This window comes from Dendrobates tinctorius, unplaced genomic scaffold (genome assembly GCF_039654945.1).
Source record: "Dendrobates tinctorius isolate UK_male_01 unplaced genomic scaffold, ASM3965494v1 ptg000192l, whole genome shotgun sequence".
NCBI classification, from domain to species: Eukaryota; Metazoa; Chordata; class Amphibia; order Anura; family Dendrobatidae; genus Dendrobates; species Dendrobates tinctorius.
Window position 1 is genome coordinate 5,826,260 of NW_027361859.1, and position 24,545 is coordinate 5,850,804.

The 24,545-nt window shown below is 43.0% G+C and overlaps 1 protein-coding gene across 1 annotated transcript in view; it reads left to right on the forward strand.

Moving 5' to 3' along the window:
* The window catches only part of LOC141055805 (uncharacterized), a 54,311-nt gene that overhangs the window by 24,105 nt on the left and 5,661 nt on the right, over positions 1-24,545 (forward strand). Inside the window, exons 2-6 of the mRNA XM_073552518.1 lie at positions 8,924-9,055; positions 9,185-9,364; positions 9,447-9,570; positions 9,654-9,751; positions 9,950-10,040. Of these exons, the coding sequence (XP_073408619.1) occupies positions 8,978-9,055; positions 9,185-9,364; positions 9,447-9,570; positions 9,654-9,751; positions 9,950-10,040 (571 nt within the window). The 5' untranslated portion in view covers positions 8,924-8,977. The remainder of the gene's footprint in view (positions 1-8,923; positions 9,056-9,184; positions 9,365-9,446; positions 9,571-9,653; positions 9,752-9,949; positions 10,041-24,545) is intronic.

The window sequence follows — 24,545 nt, forward strand, 5'->3', positions numbered from 1 at the left end:
ATTGAGCTCATGGACCTCTGTAAGAAGAAAAAGATTCCAGACTTATAGAAAGTATTGAGGAAGTTCCTCTGCTATCGGCGCGCGAATTTTGGCTCATCTTTCATCGTTTTTAAGAAATCTCAAGATGGAAGAGGCCAGGAGCCATTTGGTGAGCTGCATTTCTTGCTACATGTTCACAGATTTACCAGTGGAAAAGCCAAACTTCACATGCCACAAATGCAAGCTTGTGTCCCTGTTGGAGGAAAAGTTGCAAAATCTTGAAGAGAGGTTAGCTACGTTGAAGATCATTAAGGAAGGTGAAGAGTTCTTGGACAGAGCAGAATTATCTCTTCATGTTACAGAAAGAGAAGAAATTCGAAGTGCACCTGAAGAAACAGAGGAATGGAGACATGTGACCCAGAGAAGCAGGAGGATCAGGAGGCAGTCAGCACCCATACTGCTCAGAAACCAGTACCAGGCTCTCACGCAGGAAAACGATGAAGATATACATCAGGATAAGACTTTGCCAACAAACAGCAACCTTGTACGCCTTCAGAGTCCTCCTGGATGGAGAAAGAAAAAATGTTGTGAAGAAGAAACGGAGAGTGGTGGTCATGGGGGATTCCCTGTTGAGAGGAACAGAGGCTGCTATCTGCAGACCGGATATAACTTCAAGAGAAATGTGCTGTCTTCCAGGTGCAAAAATTAAAGATGTGTCTGACAGGATATCAGGACTCTTCAGACCTACAGATGACTACCCATTCCTGCTACTACATGTGGGGACAAATGACACCGCAAGAAACGACCTGGAAACCATCTGCAGAGACTTTGAAGACTTAGGCAAGAAAGTGAAAGAACTGGGAGCGCAGGTGGTCTTCTCTTCCATCCTCCCAGTGGATGGCCATGGAACAAGGAGGTGGAATAAGATTCTGCAGGTGAACAACTGGCTACGTCGATGGTGCCGTCAGCAACGATTTGGATTTCTGGATGACGGAGTGAACTACTTATACGATGGACTACTTGCTAGAGATGGGGTGCACCTTACGAAGACTGGAAAGCATGTATTTGGAAGTCGCCTTGCTACACTTGTAAGGAGAGCTTTAAACTAGAACAACATGGGAAGGGAAGCAAAAGACCAGAAAAAGCCATACACCTGACAAATGCTATTGAGAATTCTGCTATTAGAAGTGGAAAGGAGGAACAAAGACAAAAGAATCTAATTAATAAAAATATTGGAGAAAGAGAAACCAATCACAAGCTAAAATGTTTCTATACTAATGCACAAAGCATGGGCAACAAACAAGGAGAATTGGAACTACTAACACAGGAAAATAAATATGATGTCATTGGAATCACTGAAACTTGGTGGGACAATACACATGATTGGAATACAAGGATAGAAGGATACAACTTATTTGCAAGAAACAGACTTGATAAACGAGGAGGAGGTGTCGCATTGTATGTTAGAAACGCTTATATCTGCACAGAGATTGAAGCTTCAGAGACTGGGAGTTCTGTGGAAACTGTTTGGGTAAGAATACAAGGACAGAACAATGGAAAGGACACCATTGTAGGCATTTACTACAGGCCGCCTGTGCAAGCTGAAGATATGGATGAACTCTTTATGCATCAAATGGCCAAGTTCTCCAAAAAATATGACATAGTTGTCATGGGAGATTTCAACTATCCAGACATTTGTTGGGAATCTCTCTCAGGCAAAACTAACAGGTCAAGGAAATTCTTATCCTCTCTTGCTGACAACTTTATCTTCCAAAAGGTAAGGGAGAAAACAAGGGGAACTGCTACCTTGGATCTAATCCTTATAAACAGGGAGGAAATGGTTGAGGAGGTAAAAGTGGCTGGGACCCTAGGAGGTAGCGACCATGCTATTTTAGAATTTTGGATAACTAGAGGCGGAAGACCTGTGAAGACTCAGACGTCAAGGTTAGATTTCAGAAAGGCAGATTTTAAGGGATTCAGAAAGAGAATTGGAGGGATCCAATGGCTGGATATCCTTAAAGACAAAAATGTCCAGGAAGGATGGGAAATCTTGAAAAATGAAATTCTCAAAGCACAGTTGTTAACAATTCCGAAAAGAGGGAAGAATAGGAAGCATTTAAGGAAACCAGGATGGATGAACACAGAACTTAAGCACATGCTAAAAAGGAAGAAAAAAATGTTTATAAAATGGAAAGAGGGAGGCATATCTAAAGAAGAATATATTGCTGTCTGCAGAACCTGCAGGGCACAAATCAGATTAGCTAAAGCTGAAAATGAATTGAGGCTTGCAAGAGATGTCAAAAGCAATAATAAAAGATTTTGGGGATATGTCAAAAGTAAAAGAAAAGTCAAAGATGCTATAGGATTTTTACAGGATGAAAATGATGAAATGGTAAGACAGGATGTTGAGAAGGCTGAACTTTTAAATTCCTATTTTGCATCTGTTTTCTCTCAGAAAGGAAATGTAACATCAACTGTTATTCACTGTCCTATTAAGGGAATAGAAGAATCCAGGATATCTATAAACAGAAAGATAGTGAGGAAACACTTAGCTAACCTAAATGAATTCAAGTCTCCAGGTCCAGATGAATTACACCCCAGAATACTGAAGGAGATAGCAGAAGAAATTTTTGAACCCCTCTCCATAATCTTTGAAAATTCTTGGAGAACAGGAGAAGTGCCAGAAGACTGGAGAAGAGCAAATGTTGTTCCTATCTTCAAAAAGGGGAAGAAGGTGGACCCAGGCAACTATAGGCCGGTGAGTCTGACTTCTATACCAGGAAAGATCTTTGAACAAATTATTAAACAACATGTATGTCAATACCTGGATAAGAATGAAGTGATTAAACAGAGTCAGCATGGGTTTGTAACTAATAAGTCATGTCAGACTAACTTAATTTCCTTCTATGACGGTATCACTGATTGGGTGGATCAAGGAAATGCTGTAGATATAGTATATCTTGACTTCAGCAAAGCATTTGACAAAGTCTCTCATACAATCCTTATTGAAAAAATGACTAAGTATGGAATGGACAAGGCAACTGTTAGGTGGATTCATAACTGGCTTAGTGATCGGACCCAAAGAGTGGTCGTAAATGGCTGCACATCCAGTTGGAAGAATGTCTCAAGTGGGGTACCACAGGGCTCTGTCCTGGGCCCTGTATTGTTCAACATCTTTATCAACGATTTAGATGAAGGAATTGAGGGTAAACTGATTAAATTTGCTGATGACACAAAGCTAGGAGGGATAGCTAATACTAGAGAAGAGAGAGAGAGGATTCAAAACGATTTAAATAAACTGGAGAAGTGGGCAGCAACTAACAGAATGGTTTTTAACAGGGAGAAATGCAAAGTACTACATCTGGGCAATAAAAATGAAAAAAGCATATATAGAATGGGAGGAATAGGGCTAAGCAACAGCACATGTGAAAAAGACTTGGGTATACTAATAGATCACAGCCTGAATATGAGTCAACAGTGTGATGCAGCAGCAAAAAAGGCAAATGCAATTCTAGGATGTATTAACAGAAGCATACAGTCTAGATCACGTGAAGTCATTATTTCCCTCTACTCCTCTTTGGTCAGACCTCATCTGGAATATTGTGTCCAGTTTTGGGCACCACATTTTAAAAAAGACATCAACAAACTGGAGCAAGTTCAGAAAAGAGCGACCAGAATGGTGACCGGACTGCAAACCCTGTCTTATGAGGAAAGGTTGCAGGATTTGGGAATGTTTAGTTTGCAAAAGAGAAGACTGAGAGGAGACTTAATAGCTGTCTACAAATATCTAAAGGGCTGTCACATTGTAGAAGGATCAACTTTATTCTCATTTGCACAAGGAAAGACTAGAAGCAATGGGATGAAACTGAATGGGAGGAGACACAGATTAGATATTAGAAAAAACTTTTTGACAGTTAGAGTGATCAATGAGTGGAACAGGCTGCCACGAGTAGTGGTGAGTTCTCCTTCAATGGAAGTCTTCAAACAGAGGCTGGACAGACATCTGACTGGGATGATTTAGCGAATCCTGCTTTGAGCAGGGGGTTGGACCAGATGGCCCAGGAGGTCCCTTCCAACTCTACGATTCTATGATTCTATGACTGCCAGGTGACCCCAATTTGAAATAAGGCTATCTAACTTATATTCAGCACATAAGTGCTACATGATGTCCTTGGGTCACCCGAAAATTGATCCCCAGGCTTTGGTCACGGCAGTAGGCCACAGCAAAAAAAGTGCTCAGATTGAGAGAAGAGAAGTCTCAAACTGTCCCTCAGGGGGTCTTTTCGACTGCATCAGATGGTAAACAGGCCAAAATTAGGTGGTATGTCAGAGCATTCAATTATAATAGCTGCCATAAATGACACCATCTCGCAATGTCTCTTCAAGAATTCTTTCTGTTCTTTTCGTACAAATACAACCCAACAAGTATAGACAACTTCCATACGGCAAAACTTAAGAAATATCAAAAAGTAGTACATATGTAATATTATATTGATTAAAGGGAATCTGCCAGCAGGTTTTTGCTACCCCATCTGTGAGCAGCGTGATGTAGGCAAGGAGACCCTGAATCCAACAATGTATCACTTAGTTTACTGGGTGCAGCAGCTCTGACGCAATTGAGTTTTAGATGTAGAATGCAGCAGATTTGAGAAAGTTAACCCAGCTCCCACCAGGCTCTCCGTTGTCTATTGACAGTGAGCTGCTTATCACAGGAGGGGGCGGAGTCTTACTAGCAGTCACGTGCACATCCGATCTAGCAGTGATAATCTCATAGTGATGAATCATTGACTGTAAGTAATCAACAGCACACAGCTCAACCCTAAGCGACCTCCAAATAAGCAGAAGAATGGCTTCGCCAGAAGACAATTAAAGTTATGGAATGGCCCCGCCAGAGCCCAAACCTGAATCCAACATAAAATCTGTGGTTGACCTGTAAAGGGTGCTGTACACAGGACATGCCCCCCACAATATAACAGATGTGTAGCTACTGCCAGGAAGAGCTAGCCAATTCTAGATGTGCCACATTGATAGACTGCGACCCTAAGAGACTGAACGTTGTCATGAATTCAGAAGGGGCATCAAAAAGATATTAGTTTATGGGAGTGCACGTTTATGAAAACACATTTTTAGTTCTTTATTTTTCTTTTTCTACCTGAAAAGATTTCAGTTTATTTTTTTAAGGAATTTGTACAGATTACGGGCAACATTATAGGTGGAAACATATTTGTAATTATTCTTCTTAGTATGATTTTTTTTTTTTTTTTACATGACAAAAACTTGGAAATTTAACTTTGACTTTTTATATCCAATGTGTAGTGGAATCACATACAAATACCCAATTATCAATATATCATTAAAGGGAATCTGTCACCGATTTTTTGGCATATGAAATGCGGCCACCGCCATCAGGGGCTTATCTACAGCATTCTGTAATGCTGTAGATAAGCCCCTGATGTAACCTGAAAGATAAGAAAAACGAGTTAGATTATACTCACCCGGGGGTCCAGTCCGATGGGTGTCGCGGTTCGGTCCGGCGCCTCCCATCTTCTAGCGATGACGTCCTCTTCCTTCTGCCGTGGCTCCCGCGCAAGCGTAATTCTCTGCCCTGTTGAGGGCAGAGCAGAGTACTGCAATGCGCAGGTGCCGGGAAAGGTCAGAGAGGTCCGGCGCCTGCGCACTGCAGTACTTTACTCTGCCCTCAACAGGACAGAGCAGTACGCCTGCGCCAGAGCCGCGACGAAAGCAAAAAAGGACCTCATCACTAGAAGATGGGAGGCGCCGGACCCGGACCGGACACCCCCCCCGGTGAGTATAATATAACTCATTTTTTCTTATCTTCCAGGTTACAACGGGAGCTTATCTACAGCATTACAGAATGCGAGGGGGTGATGGGAGAAGGCCATGAGGCCTGGGGTGATGGGAGAAGGCCATGATGCCTGGGGTGATGGGAGAAGGCCATGATGCCTGGGGTGATGGGAGAAGGCCATGATGCCTGGGGTGATGGGAGAAGGCCATGATGCCTGGGGTGATGGGAGAAGGCCATGATGCCTGGGGTGATGGGAGAAGGCCATGATGTCTGGGGTGATGGGAGAAGGCCATGATGCCTGGGGTGATGGGAGAAGGCCATGATGCCTGGGGTGATGGGAGAAGGCATTGATGGGGTGAAGGCAATGATGGAGAGATGGTAGTGATGGGGTGATGGAGCAGGCAAGAATGGGGTGATGGAGCACTCATTCAAAACCTATGGTGAGTTGAGTCACATTATAAATGTTATTTAATTATAAGTATGCACTGCTACACTACAACCGTGTCCATAGCCCCGCCCCCTTATGACCAAAGCCCCGCCCCTGCCACACCTCCATCCCTGCCCTGCCGGGCCATGGAAGAATGGTCTTGCTTGAAACCGGTCCCTGGTGCAAAAAAGGTTGGGGACCACTGTTATAGGCCAAAGAAATAGGTGAGATTCCCTTTAAAAACTAAATAACAAACATTATGTAAGTGTGGCGTATCTTAACTTCTTTAGGTCTTAATGAATTCAAATAACAGTAGGTTTCCTTTCGTAAACATATTATCCAAATTTGTTCATCATAGTTCCCGGAAATGCCTTCTATAACATTCCATTTTAGATCATACACCTTCCCTTCTTTTCCTAAGTTCATTCCCTTTTCTATAATTTTCTCACTAGACAATTTAATAATTGAGCGGCATTCATTCAAACGAACCCTAATTATTCTAACGGTCTGCTCTGCGTGCACCTTACCAAGGGAACACCTTAATAAATAGATTACATTTTTGGTTTCACAAGGTGGTGAGTTCGCCTTCAATGGAAGCCTTCAAACAGAGGCTGGACCGACATCTGCCTGAGATGGTTTAGCGAATCCTGCTTTGAGCAGAAGGTTGGACACAATGACCTTGAAGGTCCCTTCCAACTCTACCATTCTATGAAAAATGGTTAGTGTGTTTTCATAACCATCATTTAAGTTGATAAATCGCTCTACCTCTAAGGACAGGATTATATTTCTGCCAGCCTATAAAAGGTAAAGTTAGGCAAATTACATCTGCACTGGCATTTAAAGTAAATGATGGATCTTTAAATGCCAAGTCTAAAGGGGTTTTACACATAGTGATATCGCTATAACGTCGACGATTTTGTGACGTTATAGCGATATCGCTATGTGTGATACTTGCCTCCGACCGGCTCCCCCGCTGTCCATCGCTGATCGCGCGAGAATGTCCGGCTCCATTTCTCGTCGGGCGCTTCCTGCTGGCGCCGACGAGCGACGCGTGGAGGCGGGCAGGAGGACGTCAGGATCGCTGTGTGTGTGAAAGGTGAGTATCGTGTGCTGCGTCGCTGCTGCATCGCTGTGAGGTCTGCCTGTGTGACAGCTCACTAGCGATCATTTAGCGATGCACCAGCGATCCTGACCGGGTCGGATCTCTGGACGGATCGCTGGTGCATCGCTAAATGTAAAGGGGCCTTAACTCCTTCACTTCCTTAGATTAAAAAAAAAACCTTCCTGCACAAATTTCTAAGCCACTTATTTACCTCCCTAAGCTCGCGCTGCCTATCTAGTGACTCTCGTAACATCATCAGTATTTCTGAAAACACCCCCTAGGAGGTCCTGGCCTTCAGCTTCTCTCCTAGAACCCAGTAATCGTTTTTAAGGACCTTCTGCCTCCCTTTAACTTTGTCATTGTTACCAATGCATACCATGGGTTTCCCCAGCCCCACCCAGCAATATGTCTATCCGATCCTCAATATGCCGAACCCGAGCACCCGTCAGAAAACACACTGTTCGGCATTCACGGTCTTGGCGGCAGATGGACCTGTCTGTCCTCCTACCACTAATATCCATCTGGCCTTTGCTGCACTCTCGTTTTCCTCATTTTGAGGAGCGACGTCCTGCCGCAGTGATCCCAGTCCTGGGCTTGCATTCCTAATATCAGCCAAACAGGCATATTTACTAGGTTGTGCCAGATCAGGACTGCAATGTAAGCCAAAATCGGATCCAAACAAAAATAGTTTTTAAGCAAAATATTATCAAGGAGTGACTTCTAGAACCTGATTTTGTTTGTTTTTTCCATTGGAGAAAGAACAACCACGATTCAATTTCTCTTGTGCGGCTGATAAGCTTTCACCATACTGAATGCAAGGGTATAAATGTTTTATGTAAAACGAACATAATAAAGTAATACCTGTACACAATCTGATGAATTCAATTCACAAAATCTTTGGTATTCTTCAAAAAGTGAGGTCTTTTCTTAACAATTCTCTGTAAATATATTATCCTTGTGCACTGCAAGAGACTTAAAAATTGAGTCAATACCAAACACAATGGGACTAACCATGTACTTATGGATTTTGGGCAGTAGATTGATTAAAAAATACATATTAGTTAGGGCATTTTTCAAGGACAGATTGATCATCCCCATGTAATAATAATAATAATCTTTATTTTTATATAGCGCTAACATATTCCGCAGCGCTTTACAGTTTGCACACATTATCATCATTGTCTCCGATGAGGCTCACAATCTAAATTCCCTATCAGTATGTCTTTTGGAATGTGGGAGGAAACCGGAGAACCCGGAGGAAACCCACGCAAACATGGGGAGAACATACAAGCGCCTTGCAGATGTTGTCCTTGGTGGGATTCGAACCCAGGACTCCAGCGCTGCAAGGCTGCAGTGCTAACCACTGAGCCACCGTTCTGCCCATGTAATAACGTCTGATCCGGAAAACAGTCAATTTCCCATTTTCTATAGTAGGATCACCACTCAGTTTTTTATGGAGTCGTATCAACTGGGATTGTGCGTCCTTAATATAATTATTGGATTCAATCTTGACTGGTGGAGGTCTGGATGGCAGCATTCCTCTCAGTTCACTGCATAGCCACTTCCCCTGTAATTTTATTTTTAGATTGGATTCTTTATTCTCATTCAGGTTCCTCTGTGGACATCTGCTATATAAAATAATTTTCCTGACTGACTGTCAAGGATGAATAGGGACAAGGACAAGGTGGCGGAGAAGATATTACACCTGACCCTAGAGATCCTCTTCCGGCTTACTGGAGAGGTGAGAGATTCTGATGACGTCACATTACATCATTCTTATCTGTGGGAATAACAGATGGACAGAACTGGAGAGGTGAGGACTCTGGAAATGTCTGTAGTGAGATTTATTAATGTGTCTCTCCATAACCAGGATTACACAGTAGTGAAGAAGACCTCTAGTGAGCGCTGTCAGGACCCTGTGTCTGAGGGATGGGGAAGACCCCTGAGCCCAATCACAGGGCCTCCACCTCACCCCCTGATACATGAGGACATCAATGACCAGAAGATCCTAGAACTCACCTACAAGATGATTGAGCTGCTGACTGGAGAGGTGACACTGCTGGGAATGCTGGGACATTATAAAGTAACGCTATGAAGGGATCGGGGGATGACTGTATCATTGTATGTGTCAGGTTCCTGTAAGGTGTCGAGATGTCTCCGTCTATTTCTCCATGGAGGAGTGGGAGTATTTAGAAGGACACAAAGATGTGTACAAGGACGTCATGATGGAGGTTCCCCAGCCCCTCACATCACCAGGTAATAGACAGGACTAAATACACACGGCCTATAATTATCTGTATGTAAAGAATGAATTCAGTCCCTGTATGTGTTTCCGCCAGATCTATCCAGTAAGAGGACAACACCAGAGAGATGTCTCCATTCTCTTCTTCCACAGGACTGTAAACAAGAAGATCCCAATGTTCCTCAGGATCATCAGGTAGATGGAGAGAAGGTGCCATGAGATCTCCCCTATGATGTGTAGACGGCTGTGAAGGTCTTGTGCTCAGTCTAGTTTTATCCACCAGGATTATATGTTTTATACTTGTGTAATGAGAACGGTGGAGATGGCAGGATTAGAGCTGATCATAGATGTGACTTCTCCATCTGTCTGTGACTTTTACAATATTTATTTCAGAGTGAAGATCTGGACAGTTTTAATTCAACTGAATCTTTTGTGAGGGATGATGACTGGTATAAAGTGGAAATTCCTTCAGATGACAGCGCAGGTGAGTTGTAGTTTCCATATTCTATTCATTCACTACTTGGTAGAATTATGTGATATATTTGTAGGCATTCTATTGAATCAGTACTCTGCTTGCTCTGTGTGCTCATCTCCTGAGATCTTGGTGCCGAGATCTCTATCTGTGCTTGCTCCGCCACCGGCAGCCATTTTCCAGGAGTCCACCACATAGGAAACCATGATGCGGGGGCTCTGGCCTTTCACAAAATGTTGGCGGACACCCACAGCGGCACACCGCACATTTGAACACCCCCTCATCCCAGCCTGCGGCCTGCAGCAACGCTCCACTCTTGCCTCCTCCAGTAGCGACCCTGGCACCCTGCTTCACAGCAGCCACCGCCCCCGGTAATCAATAAGATGAATGGATTATAAGAAGCACCACCATTTTATTAAAAAAAAAAAAATTTTTCCTATTTTGGGGTGCGTCCTATAATCCACAAAATACGGTATCTCTGATATCAACATTTAAAGGAGAGATTTTCCACTTTGATTTGATTCTGAATCGACTTAGAAAATTATTTAGGAGAAGTGAGATAAGGGATACAGACGTGAGCCTTAGATAGTCTAATTTTTTTTTGATTGATTTGACCATTATTTGAAGATGACCAAATTTCTCAAAATTCGATTTAGGTTTGATATGCTCAATTCGACCCCAAAATTTGTTTTGCTTCAAATCGGTTTGACCGCAATTGCAAGATATCAAAAAATTTAATATGTCCTGAAAAGAGTATGACATTCTGTTGTCTCATATGACTGTATCCAGGCCCCTGCCAACTGATTCATTCATGTTTTTATAATATTTTTACCTGTGTTATGTAATTATCTTCTGCGCAAGCAGAATACCTAAACCGAGCCATGACATAAGCTATGTCTCCTACCAGAGCCTTGGACAATTCAATGTAGCCTCTTCAAATGTTCCTGATCGTCATCCTCTTCAAGTCCTCCTAGTTCCTGATCCTCCTGTATGAGACATTGTCCCCGCGGGTCTGTAACTGCCCCAGGGCAGCAAGGAAAATTTAGAACTTGCTGTTTTTTCCTCTCTTCCTTGTCTCATTATTGTAAGTGTTTGCACTAATATAAATATCAGGGTGAGAACTTCATTGATGGGTCAGTTGTCCCTGCTGTCAAATCTGGTGGCCTATTTGAAGGGCCTAGGCGCCACGCATCCCTCATCAGCTTCCAACACCAAATGTCAAACACCACGTGATCTACTACATGGTATAATCTTTGAAAGCTTTCCACTTCGTGTGGAAAGAAATTACAGCATTATCAAAAGGTAAAGATATTAAAATATGACTTTTAATCGCAACATTAAAAATATCTAAGATAAAAAAATGTAAAATGAAAAGGAGGAGGGAGGGAGGTAAGGGGGACAATAGGGAGGCACACGGGTCTACACTATTCAGGCTCACAAGCTTTTAGTCCTGAATTTCTTTCCTCAGGCTGTTCCTGCCCAGAAATCGGTCTGGAGTCCATGCACCTTTTCATTTTTAGAGGTCACATTTTTTCCCGCACTTTTTGTGAGCTGATCTCTCTGATCTCTCTTTCCCCCACCTCCTCCCTCTTACACATGATTTCCACTGCTTGTGCAGATGGTCCAAAATATCAAATGTAGAATTGCATTTACCGGTAATTGGAATGTTGCAAACTGGGCAGTGCACAGTCAGATCTTTTTGTCGCTGGAAAGCCTGGAGGGCCTTCTTTCCCATATTCTAACTTATTAAATGTCCAAGCACTCTCCTGTCCATGAGCACCAGCTTCTTAAAGTGGCTGAATATTTTGCACCACCAAATTTATTGTGTGCACCATGCATGGAGAATGTGTTACTTTGGCCAAAAACATTGCAACCACAGTGTTTCTGGCATTGTTTCTTACTATGTTGCTCTGTTTAAGTTGGTAGTGAGACATCCAGTGTGAAGTTGCAGTTTCATGCAGAGGATAAACTCCTCCACTGTGTGGTTCTCTCTTCCAGGATCATAAACCGTAAGACAGCATGGCATAGGGGAATTAACTGAGGGATGGGAGTGGAAGATATGTTCTACAATGTTTGGGGTGGGATATTTCTTGAAGATATTGGAAGATAGAACCAGACCTAGTACCCAACCATGAAGGTGTCAACATCTGGCATGGTTGCAGTGGTGCATTGTTACCACCGCCATTCAAAACCTTGACCTCAGTGGGCCATGAAGCATCGCCCCTCACTCACCACAAGTGCATTCCCATGTCATGATGGTGGAGAACAATTTCAAGCATAATGATAATTCCCAGAAACAGGCCACATATACCTCCACGTGAGCGTACAGTGCAGTCACCGCTTTCTTTGGGAAATAATGTTAGGTAGTAAAGATAAGAGGTTATATAAGGTAATTAGATATAGAAAGGTTTAAACCAAATAGGCTGAAGAATAACTGATGCAAAGTAAAAATAATGTTGGTTGTAATAGGAGCAGCTGCAAATTTATGCAATCAGCAGATGATGCAGTGTGTACTATTAATTTGTCTGTACTATATGACCTCTGAGTTTTGTTTGTGTCTGGTTCTCTTCTATCCTCTTTCGTAACCTAATGGTGAAGATATTGGTTGTTGTATTTCCCAAGTAAAGTAGTTCATGCTCTCATTATATCTGAGTGCTGATGGTTCTGCTGAAAGCAGAAATCTGTAACAGGTAATGGTCACAGATATAGATTAGATAAATTATATAGATTAGGCTGGTTTTACACTTGCCGTGTTTTTGCTGGCCGCTTCTGCGGCCCCAATGCATTTCTATGGGGCCTCAGAAACTAGTAGGAGCGCCGTGCTCCGTATGGCCATGAGGGCCGTATTTGCGGCCGTGAAAAAATATTGAGCTTGCACGATATTTTTCATGGCTTACAGACACGGCCGCAATCCATTTCAATGGTACCGCAAAAACAACATTACCTTGTTTTTGCGGTACACCGTATTTGCGGAGCGCCGTTTTTTCCCTGCTATTTGTTATAACAAGGAAAAATGGCGATCCAAGAAAGTTTTTTGCAGCCCGTTTTTGCAGGAGACCACAAAAATCACCGCAATACGGGCCGTAAAAAACACGACGAGTGTAAAACCAGCCTTAGTGAACAGAATGTCACAAGGAATCTTCTAGAAGTTTTCATCTTTTAAATATAAGTAATCTTATATATACTGTTTCCTTGAAAATGACAGGGTCTTAAATTATTTTTTGGTCCGAAAGATGGGTTAGGGCTTATTTTTAGGGGATGTCTTATTTTTTTCACGTGAACAACAATCCACATATATTATTGAGCAACATGTATTCCTATATAATAATATCATCACACACACGTACACGCACTCACGTATGGTAGTGCTGCTGATATAGTAGCTCCTGCTGCTTCCGTTGCAACTGCAGCACCTCTTGTTGCTGCCGCTGGAACTGCAGCTTCTGCTGCTGTTGAATGAGGACCACCTGTTTCAAACGCTCCTCTATTTTTCCAACTGGTTTACTCACCGACATGCAGTACTCTTTGGGGTATGCCTCAGTTCACCCTGCCCCGGATTCTTCAGCCATATGTAGTGCAGCGGTAGCAAAGTGTGCAGTGATGAGGCAGGGACCCAGCAAAATTCAAAACAAAACGGTTTTATAATGCTTCAAAACACAGTCCATCTCCGGTTCTTAGCCGGGTACATATTCTCTGGATTACAGTCACTAAACACGTCAGTTCACCTCTGACTGTTGCCGTGGACAACTGCACCGCCATGTTAAAGTCCAACTCGCAGCACTACACAGTACTCAATATCCGCCGGATTGCAGCCGGAAACCATATCCTCCAGTTTACAGTCACTAAACACGTCAGTCCAACTCTGGGCACAAGACAGTCTCTCTCCGGTTCACAGTCAGGCACAAGACAGTCCACCTCCGAGACCCGTTGCTGTAGGCAAATGTACCACTGTGTACGCTGTGGGTGCCAGGCTATTCAGCTGCCTTGGCTGTTTGTCTCCGCTGGCCAGTGTTGACTCACACAGGTGGAGCCTTCTGCTTTGTACTCCTCCAAACACCAGACAGACACTGACTCTGAACCTGACACACGCAAACCCTATACCGCAGGGTTTTTAACTAACAACCTGTAGCCTTCAGCCACATGGAAAACCCAGGCCGGGAATGAAACTAACTGCCCCACTACCGTTTTGAAGTCCGTTTCAAAACACAAATGCCCAGAGCAGGTTTTCCCTAAATCTGCCTTGGACAATCAGCATGTCAAGACCTATACTCACTTTATTCTGCATTGCAACCACAGCTACGTCTGTGACTGCAATGCACTCTCATGACCTCAATACGCCACTGTGCGCATCCTGGATGGAACATACAGTGACCTCACATGTAACACCAGTCACTGCCTCACAGTATATAAACTCACTACACATACATACACATATGGTGTGTGTATATGTATATACAGTACAGACCAAAAGTTTGGACACACCTTCTCATTCAAAGAGTTTTCTTTATTTTCATGACTATGAAAACTGTAGATTCACCCTGAAGGCATCAAAACTATGAATTAACACATGTGGAATTATATAATTAACAAAAAAGTGTGAAACAACTGAAAATATGTCTTATATTCTAGGTTCTTCAAAGTAGCCACCTATTGTTTTGATTACTGCTTTGCACACTTTTGGCATTCTCTTGATGAGCTTCAAGAGGTAGTCACCGGAAATGGTCTTCCAGCAGTCTTGAAGGAGTTCCCAGAGATGCTTAGCACTTGTTGGCCCTTTTGCCTTCACTCTGCGGTCCAGCTCATCCCAAACCATCTTGATTGAGTTCAGATCTGGTGACTGTGGAGGCCAGGTCATCTGGCGTAGCACCCCATCACTCTCCTTCTTGGTCAAATAGCCCTTACACAGCCTGGAGGTGTGTTTGGGGTCATTGTCCTGTTGAAAAATAAATGATGGTCCAACTAAACGCAAACTGGATGGAATAGCATGCCACTGCAAGATGCTGTGGTAGCCATGCTGGTTCAGTATGCCTTCAATTTTGAATAAATCCCCAGCAGTGTCACCAGCAAAGCACCCCCACACCATCACACCTCCTCCTCCATGCTTCATAGTGGGAATCAGGCATGTAGAGTCCATCCGTTCACCTTTTCTGAGGTAGCACAAAGACACGGTCATTGGAACCAAAGATCTCAAATTTGGACTCATCAGACAAAAGCACAGATTTCCACTGGTCTGATGTCCATTCCTTGTGTTCTTTAGCCCAAACAAGTCTCTTCTGCTTGTTGCCTGTCCTTAGCAGTGGTTTCCTAGCAGCTATTTTACCATGAAGGCCTGCTGCACAAAGTCTCCTCTTAACAGTTGTTGTAGAGATTTGTCTGCTGCTAGAACTCTGTGTGGCATTGACCTGGTCTCTAATCTGAGCTGCTGTTAACCTGCGATTTCTGAGGCTGGTGACTCGGATGAACTTATCCTCCGCAGCAGAGGTGACTCTTGGTCTTCCTTTCCTGGAGCGGTCCTCATGTGAGCCAGTTTCTTTGCAGCGTTGATGGCTTTTGCTACTGCACTTGGGGACACTTTCAAAGTTTTCCCAATTTTTCGGACTGACTGACCTTCATTTCTTAAAGTAATGATGGCCACTCGTTCTTCTTTACTACTTAGCTGCTTTTTTCTTTCCATAATACAAATTCTAACAGTCTATTCAGTAGGACTATCACCTGTGTATATACCAGACTTCTGCACAACACAACTGATGGTCCCAACCCCATTTATAAGGAAAGAAATATCACTTATTAAACCTGACAGGGCACACCTGTGAAGTGAAAACCATTTCCGGTGACTACCTCTCATCAAGAGAATGCCAAGAGTGTGCAAAGCAGAAATCAAAGCAATAGGTGGCTACTTTGAAGAACCTAGAATATAAGACATATTTTCAGTTGTTTCACACTTTTTTGTTAATTATATAATTCCACATGTGTTAATTCATAGTTTTGATGCCTTCAGAGTGAATCTACAATTTTCATAGTCATGAAAATAAAGAAAACTCTTTGAATGAGAAGGTGTGTCCAAACTTTTGGTCTGTACTGTATATACACTAGCTGAAGAGCCCGGCGTTGCCTGGGCATAGTAACCAACTGTGGTTAGTTATAACAAATTATAATGATTATATTGCACATAAAAACCGTGCATCTAATCCTATCCTGTGTGATACTGTCTGCTGAGCCATGTATCTAAACCTATCCTGTGTGATACTGACTGCTGAGCCATGTATCTAATCCTATCCTGTGTGATACTGACTGCTGAGCCATGTATCCAATCCTATTCTGTGTGATACTGACTGCTGAGCTTCGTATCTAATCCTATCCTGTGTGATGCTGACTGCTGAGCCGTGTATCTAATCCTCTCTTGTATGATACTGACTGCTGAGCTGTGTATCTAATCCTATCCTGTGTGATACTGACTGCTGAGCCGTGTATCTAATCCTATCCTGAGTGATACTTGGCTCCCCCTGCAGTCTGTGTCAGAGGGTGGTCTGTGTTGGCACGGTAATAAATTGTGTTATTTCCAGCTTTACAGAAGGACGATAACACCATAGAAATTATAAGAATAATAGGCCTCAGTTACCACAACTGTCTACAAAGAAAACTGTTGCTGATAGCAACCAATCACAGCTCATTTTTCATCTTTTAAACAGCTCTGGGACAGCGTGACGAGTTTTGAGATGCGACTTTTGTGTTTCGACTTTTATGTGGCGAGGTTGGTGTATGTGTGGTGAAATGTGTGCTGAGGGTGGTATATGTGTTGCAGCACGTGGTAGTGTGTGGCGCATTTTGTGTGTGTGTTCATATCCCCGTGTGTGGTGAGTTTCCCATGTCAGGGCCCCACCTTAGCAACTGTACAGTATATACTCTTTGGCGCCATCGCTCTCATTCTTTAAGTCCCCCTTGTTCACATCTGGCAGCTGTCAATTTGCCTCCAACACTTTTCCTTTAACTTTTTCCCCATTATGTAGATAGGGGCAAAATTGTTTGGTGGATTGGAATGTGCGGGGTTAAAATTTCGCCTCACAACATAGTCTGTGACGCTCTCGGGGTCCAGACGTGTGAGTGTGCCAAATATTGTGGCTGTAGCTGCGACGGTGCAGATGCCAATCCCGGACACACACACACACACACACACACACACACACACACACACACCAAGCCTTACCTGTAACTAGGGTTTAGTTTTGGAATAGGGCTTATATTTCAATCATACTCCAAAATCCGGTAAAATCTTGCTAGGTTTATTTTTGGGGCAAGTATTATTTTCATGGATAAACATAGAGTATGAAGCAAAACAATCAGTGGTCAAACTGAACAATGACCAGCTATGGAAGTTTATAGTGAAAATGTTACTGCATAGAGATGATTTGTGGGAATTTATTACACAGATCAATATACAGAAATTAGACAGGGGGCGGGCCTTAGCGGCGCCGAGCACTGCGTGGAAAATAAGCTAGTGTGAAACTAGCCTAAGCAAAGAAAAGGCTATGCAGGTGCACATAAATGCAATGCTGAAATTGTTGGCAAGGCTGAGATCAGTGGGTGAGGATAAAAGACAGGGAAACAATTTTTGTTGTTGATGGAAACAAAGTAAATTCAGAAGGTACTAGAGTCATTTGAAACCGTAAAAATGGTCAGGATTTTACCACCCCAATAAAAAAACATGTTGTATCTTTCCAGTCTCGAAGGAGGACTGTTATTTGTAAAGTGTATTCGTAAAATTCCAAGATGTAGATAAGTAAACTATTATCAATGGATAGCGGGTGATTGCCAATGCCAAATCAGACAAGCCTTTTTATCATCTCAGTTCAGTATTTGAACAAATAAGACTCCGTACAAATGGACACAATTACTGCTTTCACCCACATAGATGCCTGGGTCACAGGATCCAAAAGATAATGTTAAGATATTTTCGTAAAGAACAGAAGAGAACTTAAGCCCCCGTCACACATAGCGATCCCATCGCAACAGCGATCTCACCACCGAGATCGCTGTGTGTGACACCAGCGACCGGCCCCCCACTGGGTATCGCTGATCGTCCTGAAATGGCCAGGACATTTTTTTGATCGCTGGTCTCCCGCTGGCCAGCACGCATCGCTACGTGTGACAGGCGGGAGACCAGCGATCAGCACGCTGGTTACTAAGGTAAACGCAGGGCTTCTAAGCAGCGCGCAGTGCTTAGAAACCCGATGTGTACCTTAGTTACCAGCGTCTCCTGGAGACCTCTATGGTTGTTGATGCTGGATTGTTATGAGCGCCACCCGGTGGTCGGCGCTCATAGCAATGCATTAATTCAGCTACATATAGGCGATCTGCTCATCGCCTATATGTAGCAGAGCCAATCAGGCTATGGCAGCTTGTAGCCTCCCATGGAGGCTATTGAAGCATGCCAAAATTTAAAAAAAAAAAGTTCTTAAAAATATGAATTTTTTTTTTTTTTTTTTTTAAAATAAAAGTTTAAATCACTCCCCCTTTCGCCCTATTCAAAATAAAGCAATAAAAAAATCACACATACACATATTAGGTATCGCCACATTCAGAATCGCCCGATCTATCAATAAAAAAAATGGATTAACCCGATCGCTAAACGGCATAGCGGGGGAAAAAAATCAAAACGCCAGAATTACGTTTTTTCGGTGATGCTTTAGCGATATCGCAATGTGTAAAACCCCCTTAAGAGTTCTGGCTTCGGAGGCTGAGGGGAGCAGACGTGCAGAGGAGAGCTATGTATTCCATCCACCTCTGATCTCAGCCATCCGTGCAGATTTTACAGCCTGCAGTCCAGATACCTCAGGAATCCTGACTGGTGGGACCTGGGTGTGTGGTCGGGTGGGGTCTGGAGCCCTTCATCGCCGTTCCGAGATCTTACTTCTGGAGCACGTGAGCTGTGGCCTAACCAGGACGGGCGACCTGCCCCACCACTCCATCATTTTCTGCTTATCAACTGTGACTGTGGTGTATGGGAGGACTGACAGGAGGCCGAAGGGGTGAGAAGTGAAGCCTGCAGACTGCTGCTGTCAGCGGGTGAGTGCTGGAAACAAGCAGGAGGGGAGAGTGATTTGCGGCCATCTTGCTGGCTCCCTCCCCCTTCTGGTGTGAGTTCCTGAACCCCGGAGTTCTCATTTGCACAAGGAAAGACTAGAAGCAATGGGATGAAACTGAATGGGAGGAGACACAGATTAGATATTAGAAAAAACTTTTTGACAGTTAGAGCGATCAATGAGTGGAACAGGCTGCCAGGAGAAGTGGTGAGTTCTCCTTCAATGGAAGTCTTCAAACAGAGGCTGGACAGACATCTGACTGGGATGATTTAGCGAATCCTGCTTTGAGCAGGGGGTTGAACCAGATGGCCCAGGAGGTCCCTTCCAACTGTACGATTCTATGATTCTAATCTCTCATTGATTAATCAGCAATCTGCCATCCCCCAGCTGAAGAAACATGCTTTGGTTGCATGTAAATATATTCCTGGTATTTATAATTGCACATGGTGAGAATTACACACTGAAAGGTTATGGGACTCGATGCTCTCCTCCTGGACTGCACACCACCTGAGAAACTTGGTGTGTGACTGCCATCTACTGGTGCCTTCAGGAGTCTTTGAACATTACTTACCACTTTTCTTCCTCCATCAATCCGGATGTGTCCTGGATAAATCCTATATTCCAAATAACATGTAGCAAATCAATTTGTCAACCGAGTCTTTCTACTATGCTAATATCATAATGTGGTAGCTCCAACCTCGCAGACCTCCTTAGAAGCTGCACTAAGCAGTTCTAATCTCAAAGAAAAGAAGGGCAGTAGAGACATTTATCGCAAGCTGGACTATATATAATATATACGATCTCTCTACTCTTTGTTCATTGAAAGAGCAAAAATGACGAGGGGCAGGCCACGCAAAACGACCTCACCTGCTAAGCTGACTGCTAAGCCCATACACCAGCCACTAAGGGTGAAACACAAACGGGTTTACCATCGCCCTTGGGACACTCCTCCCGCGAAAGCTCAATAATGGGAGAAGACTCCACGACAGCAGACGCCCCATTAACTAAAAATACGATGCAAGAATTATTGGGTACCTTACACAAATCCCTAAAAGATGATATGAAGCAGATGGTGAATGCTTTAAAAAAGGATGTAAGGAACTTAGAAGAACGTACATCTCGATTAGAAGATAAAATGGTGGCATTTGCGGCCTCCCACAATACCCTGGTCGATGCATACTATGAGATGAAAGACACCTCTAAATACCTAAGAAATAAAATGGGAGATCAGGAAGATAGATCTCGCAGAAACAACGTGAGATTACGCGGGATACCCGAGAGTGTTAAAAACTCTGAATTGGCTCAGTTTTTTCAAAATCTATTGCGGGCTGTATTGCCGGAAACCTCCGCATTCGAATTGATGGTGGACAGAATCCATAGGGTACCTAAACCCAAGTCCATAAATCCCTCGCTACCCAGAGATACCTTAGCGAGGATTCATTTTTTCTCCATCAAAGAAAAATTTCTACGCTGTATTAGAGAATCTCTGAATCTTCCTGCTCCTTTTCAAGGCATTACAGTCTTTCAAGATTTATCAGCAGCCACGTTAGCGAGACGCAAGGAATTTGCCCCATATACAAAAATTCTGAGAGACATCAATTTTCCTTATCACTGGGGATTTCCGGTAAAATTACTAATAAATAAAGGCGACGAAATTGTTGTTTGTCACCGAGACATGCAGAATCCCAACTCAGCAAATGGAAACTTCTCCCAGAAGGGTTTGTCTCCTCCCTTCCTACGGATCAGCAATATAAAAAAATTCCAACTGATTGGACCACTGTAAATTGATGAGGTCTGTGATTCTTTTCTTTTTGGAGTTCAACTTTGGTTATTTTCTCCGTGCACTTGCTTCCTCTTAGCGCCTCCCGGCATAGAGGTGCGGACTTGATTACTTTTTTTTCTCTTCTCATCCGTATCCTCTACGCTTCCCCTACTTGATAGCGTATATCCGGATGGTTCGCTATCATTTGGGCGCTACCAAAATCTACATGGTTCTGACTGTTTTACCTGTTTTTCTATATGTTTATTTTTTGTATTCTAACCTTTTTTCACAGGGTCCCTACTCTCCAAGTAACCATAATTGTATTTTCCGAGTCATCTCTCTCTCAGGATTATGCAGGGCCGATCAAATTTTTCTTTTGAGTGTATTTAAGAGTTTTGGTATGAAGCTATGGGTATTAAGTTCTTATCTCTGAATGTGAGAGGATTAAACTCCCCTTTTAAAAGGTCTCTTCTCTGGAAGGAAATATGCTCATCTAAATGTGACGTGATTTGCCTGCAAGAGACGTACCTACTTCCCAAAGATGCGTCACGCCTAACTAATAAACAATTCCCTATAATACTCCAGGCCAATGCTCCACACAAAAAAGCAGGCGTAGCTATACTGATAAAACACACTATTTCATTCTCTGTGTTATCCCAACTTACAGATCCCAATGGGAGGTTTTTGATCCTCTCTTGCCTTCTAAATAACTCTCCTTATACAATAGCGACCTTATAGTCCTAATAATTCCACTAAAATATTCTTCACTAAAGTTCTCAAGAAAATTTGTTCTATGTCATAGAGCCCATTGGTGATTTGCGAAGACTTTAACACCCCTATATCTAGAGATTTGGATGTTGATTCGGCACGGACAACCATCCGGGAGGAATTGAAGGGAATTATAGCGGAAGAGGCTCTCCATGATGTTTGGAGATACCACCATGCCAACGAGAGAGGATATACGTATTTTTCCTCTAGGTTTGCATCTCTGTCCCGAATAGACTATTTCTTGGTGGATAGGACAGCCTTATCACTCTGTAAATCCTCCCAAATAGGCTCAATTACCTGGTCAGATCATGCCTCGATTGTATTAGAACTCGGGGGGTGACGGCACACCACTCTCTGCCTTCTCCTGGCGCTTGAACACTTTTTCCTTTTGAAATCCTTTCAAAACAGGGAATATTTATCTAATGAATTGAGAGAATTTCTCGAGATTAATGGTAACGGAGAAGTTTCTGATGAGACCCTGTGGTTATCGCACAAAGCCTTCATGAGAGGTTTATGTATGGAACTAGCTTCAATGGAAAAAAAAGCGCAGAGAGGGTGAAGTGCGGTCAGTCTTAAACCAGATAAATATTCTAGAAGAAAAACAAAACCAAAATAAGACCCCTCAATTAGCAATGATCTATTGAAGAGTAGAAATGAGCTACGGAAGCTCTTATTATTCAAATATGAACATAATCTAAAGCGAGTTAAAGCAAAATATTACGCCATGGGAAATAGAGCAGGCGCACTGCTTGCCCGTAGAGTGAAGAAATTGACAGCTAAGGGGAGGATTGACCATTTACTCAATACAAAAGGGGAAAAGATATATGACCCAACAGATATAGCAAATGCATTCGCTGATTATTACTCCCACTTATATAATTTAAACTCAGATCTTAGTACCCATCATCCCTCCACTTTACAAAGAGAGCAATTCTTACATCTGTTAATCTACCTAGGATTACACAGATCCAACTGGAATTTTTGAATTCTCCTCTCCAGGTCAAAGAAGTGATAGAAGCAATTAGATCATCTAAATTACAATCTGCTCCAGGCCCAGATGGCTTTGCCAATGAGAATTATAAAGTATTTTCAGAACAATTATCTCCATACCTGCAACGGCTATTTCTGTACTGGAGAACTAAAAGCAAAATTAATTCACTGTTGTTAGAAGCAACAATAGTGAGTCTTCCAAAACCAGGCAAACCTCCTAACAAGACAGAATTTTAGGCCCATTTCCCTTTTGAATTGCGACCTGAAACTGTATTCTAAAATCTTGGCCCAAAGAATCAACACAGTCCTTCCTGAACTGGTTATGCCGGATCAAATGGGCTTTGTACCGGGGAGACAAACTAGAGATGCAACCCGCCGCATCGTGAACTTGATTCCACGGAGCGGAGAGATCTGGGATCCCCAGTGTGATCGTCTCGCTAGACGCAGAAAAGGCGTTTGATTGGGTGCACTGGGGATACCTGGAGGCGGTGCTGACTAAATTTGGGCTCACTGGACATATCCAGAGAGCCATAATGGCGCAATATTCTTCCCCGAGTGCAAAAGTACTGGCAGCAGGTTTTAGTTCGGGCCGCTTTTATATTTCTAACGGTACCCGTCAGGGGTGCCCCTTATCTCCTGCAATTTTTGCATTGGTGATGGAGCCTCTGGCGGAGAAGATACGTACCTGCGAAGCTATCACAGGAGTAAGGATAGGGAAGGTGGCCTAGCCGGTCGGGCTGTACGCAGACGATGTAATTGTTTCTGTGACAAATCCCGAAAACTCTCTTCAAGCTCTTTTAGCTATTCTCTTTCAATTTTCTAAGGTATCATTTTACAAATTGAACTCCTTAAAGTCGATGGCCCTTCCGATTGGTTGTCCTCCCGGATTGATTACTAGATTAAAAAACTCCTTGCCGTTTACTTGGGCTAAAAATTCTATTACCTACCTGGGAATTCACCTGGTTTCCCCTTCCAATGACTTAGTATCCAAAAACATTGCGGAATTAATACATTCCATTAAGCCTGAATTAAATAGAATAAGCGCCCTAGAAATCTCATGGATGGCACGCATACAGACTTGTAAGATGATATTTTTGCCAAAAATTTTATACATTTTAAGATGTATCCCACTACCCTTACCTAGAAAATTGCTGGATGAGATCCAGTCCCTGCTACTCCGCTTCATTTGGGGTGGTAAAAAGTCTAGATTTCAGAGTTCTTTGCTATTTTATAAGACGGGAGAGGGAGGTTTGGGACTGCCGAATATCCATCTTTATTATAAGTCATGCATGATTGATGCCCTTAAAGAGTGGTGGGATACTACATCCAAACACTCTTGGGTTTTATGGAAAAATCCAACACCAAACTCCACTCTACTAGACTAACGATGGAGGCGGAGTTCTTACACCCGGGATCACAGTCTTGCTCGCTTCCTGTGATGGAACACGCCCTCAGAATGTGGAAAGAGTTGATCTCTAGAAAGCTGATACACATCCCGTTGAAATATGTCTCATTTAAAAGCTTTGATTGGGTGGTCCCATTTTCCCAATTCCATCGCTGGGATGATTATGGTGTGCCTAATTTGCAAGCCATGCTTTCAGGAGTCTTCCTCAAAACTTTTGAGGATCTAAGATCATCATACCAACTCCCTGGTAATTTTTATTTCTCCTATGTCCAATTGAAAAGTTTCCTATCCTCTCATCCAGCAATTTTTTCCCAAGTAGCCCCGTCTTCAATCCAACATTTTATCCTGGGGAAAAAAAGATTTTCTAGAGGGGTCTCAGTCGCCTACAATTATCTTAACTCTCCCACAAATGATAAGCTTCAATACATGGTCAAATGGGAAAATGACCTAGGCACTTCCTTTACCCAAGAACAATGGCAATTAGCCATATCCTGGCCCCTTTAAAAGCTCAT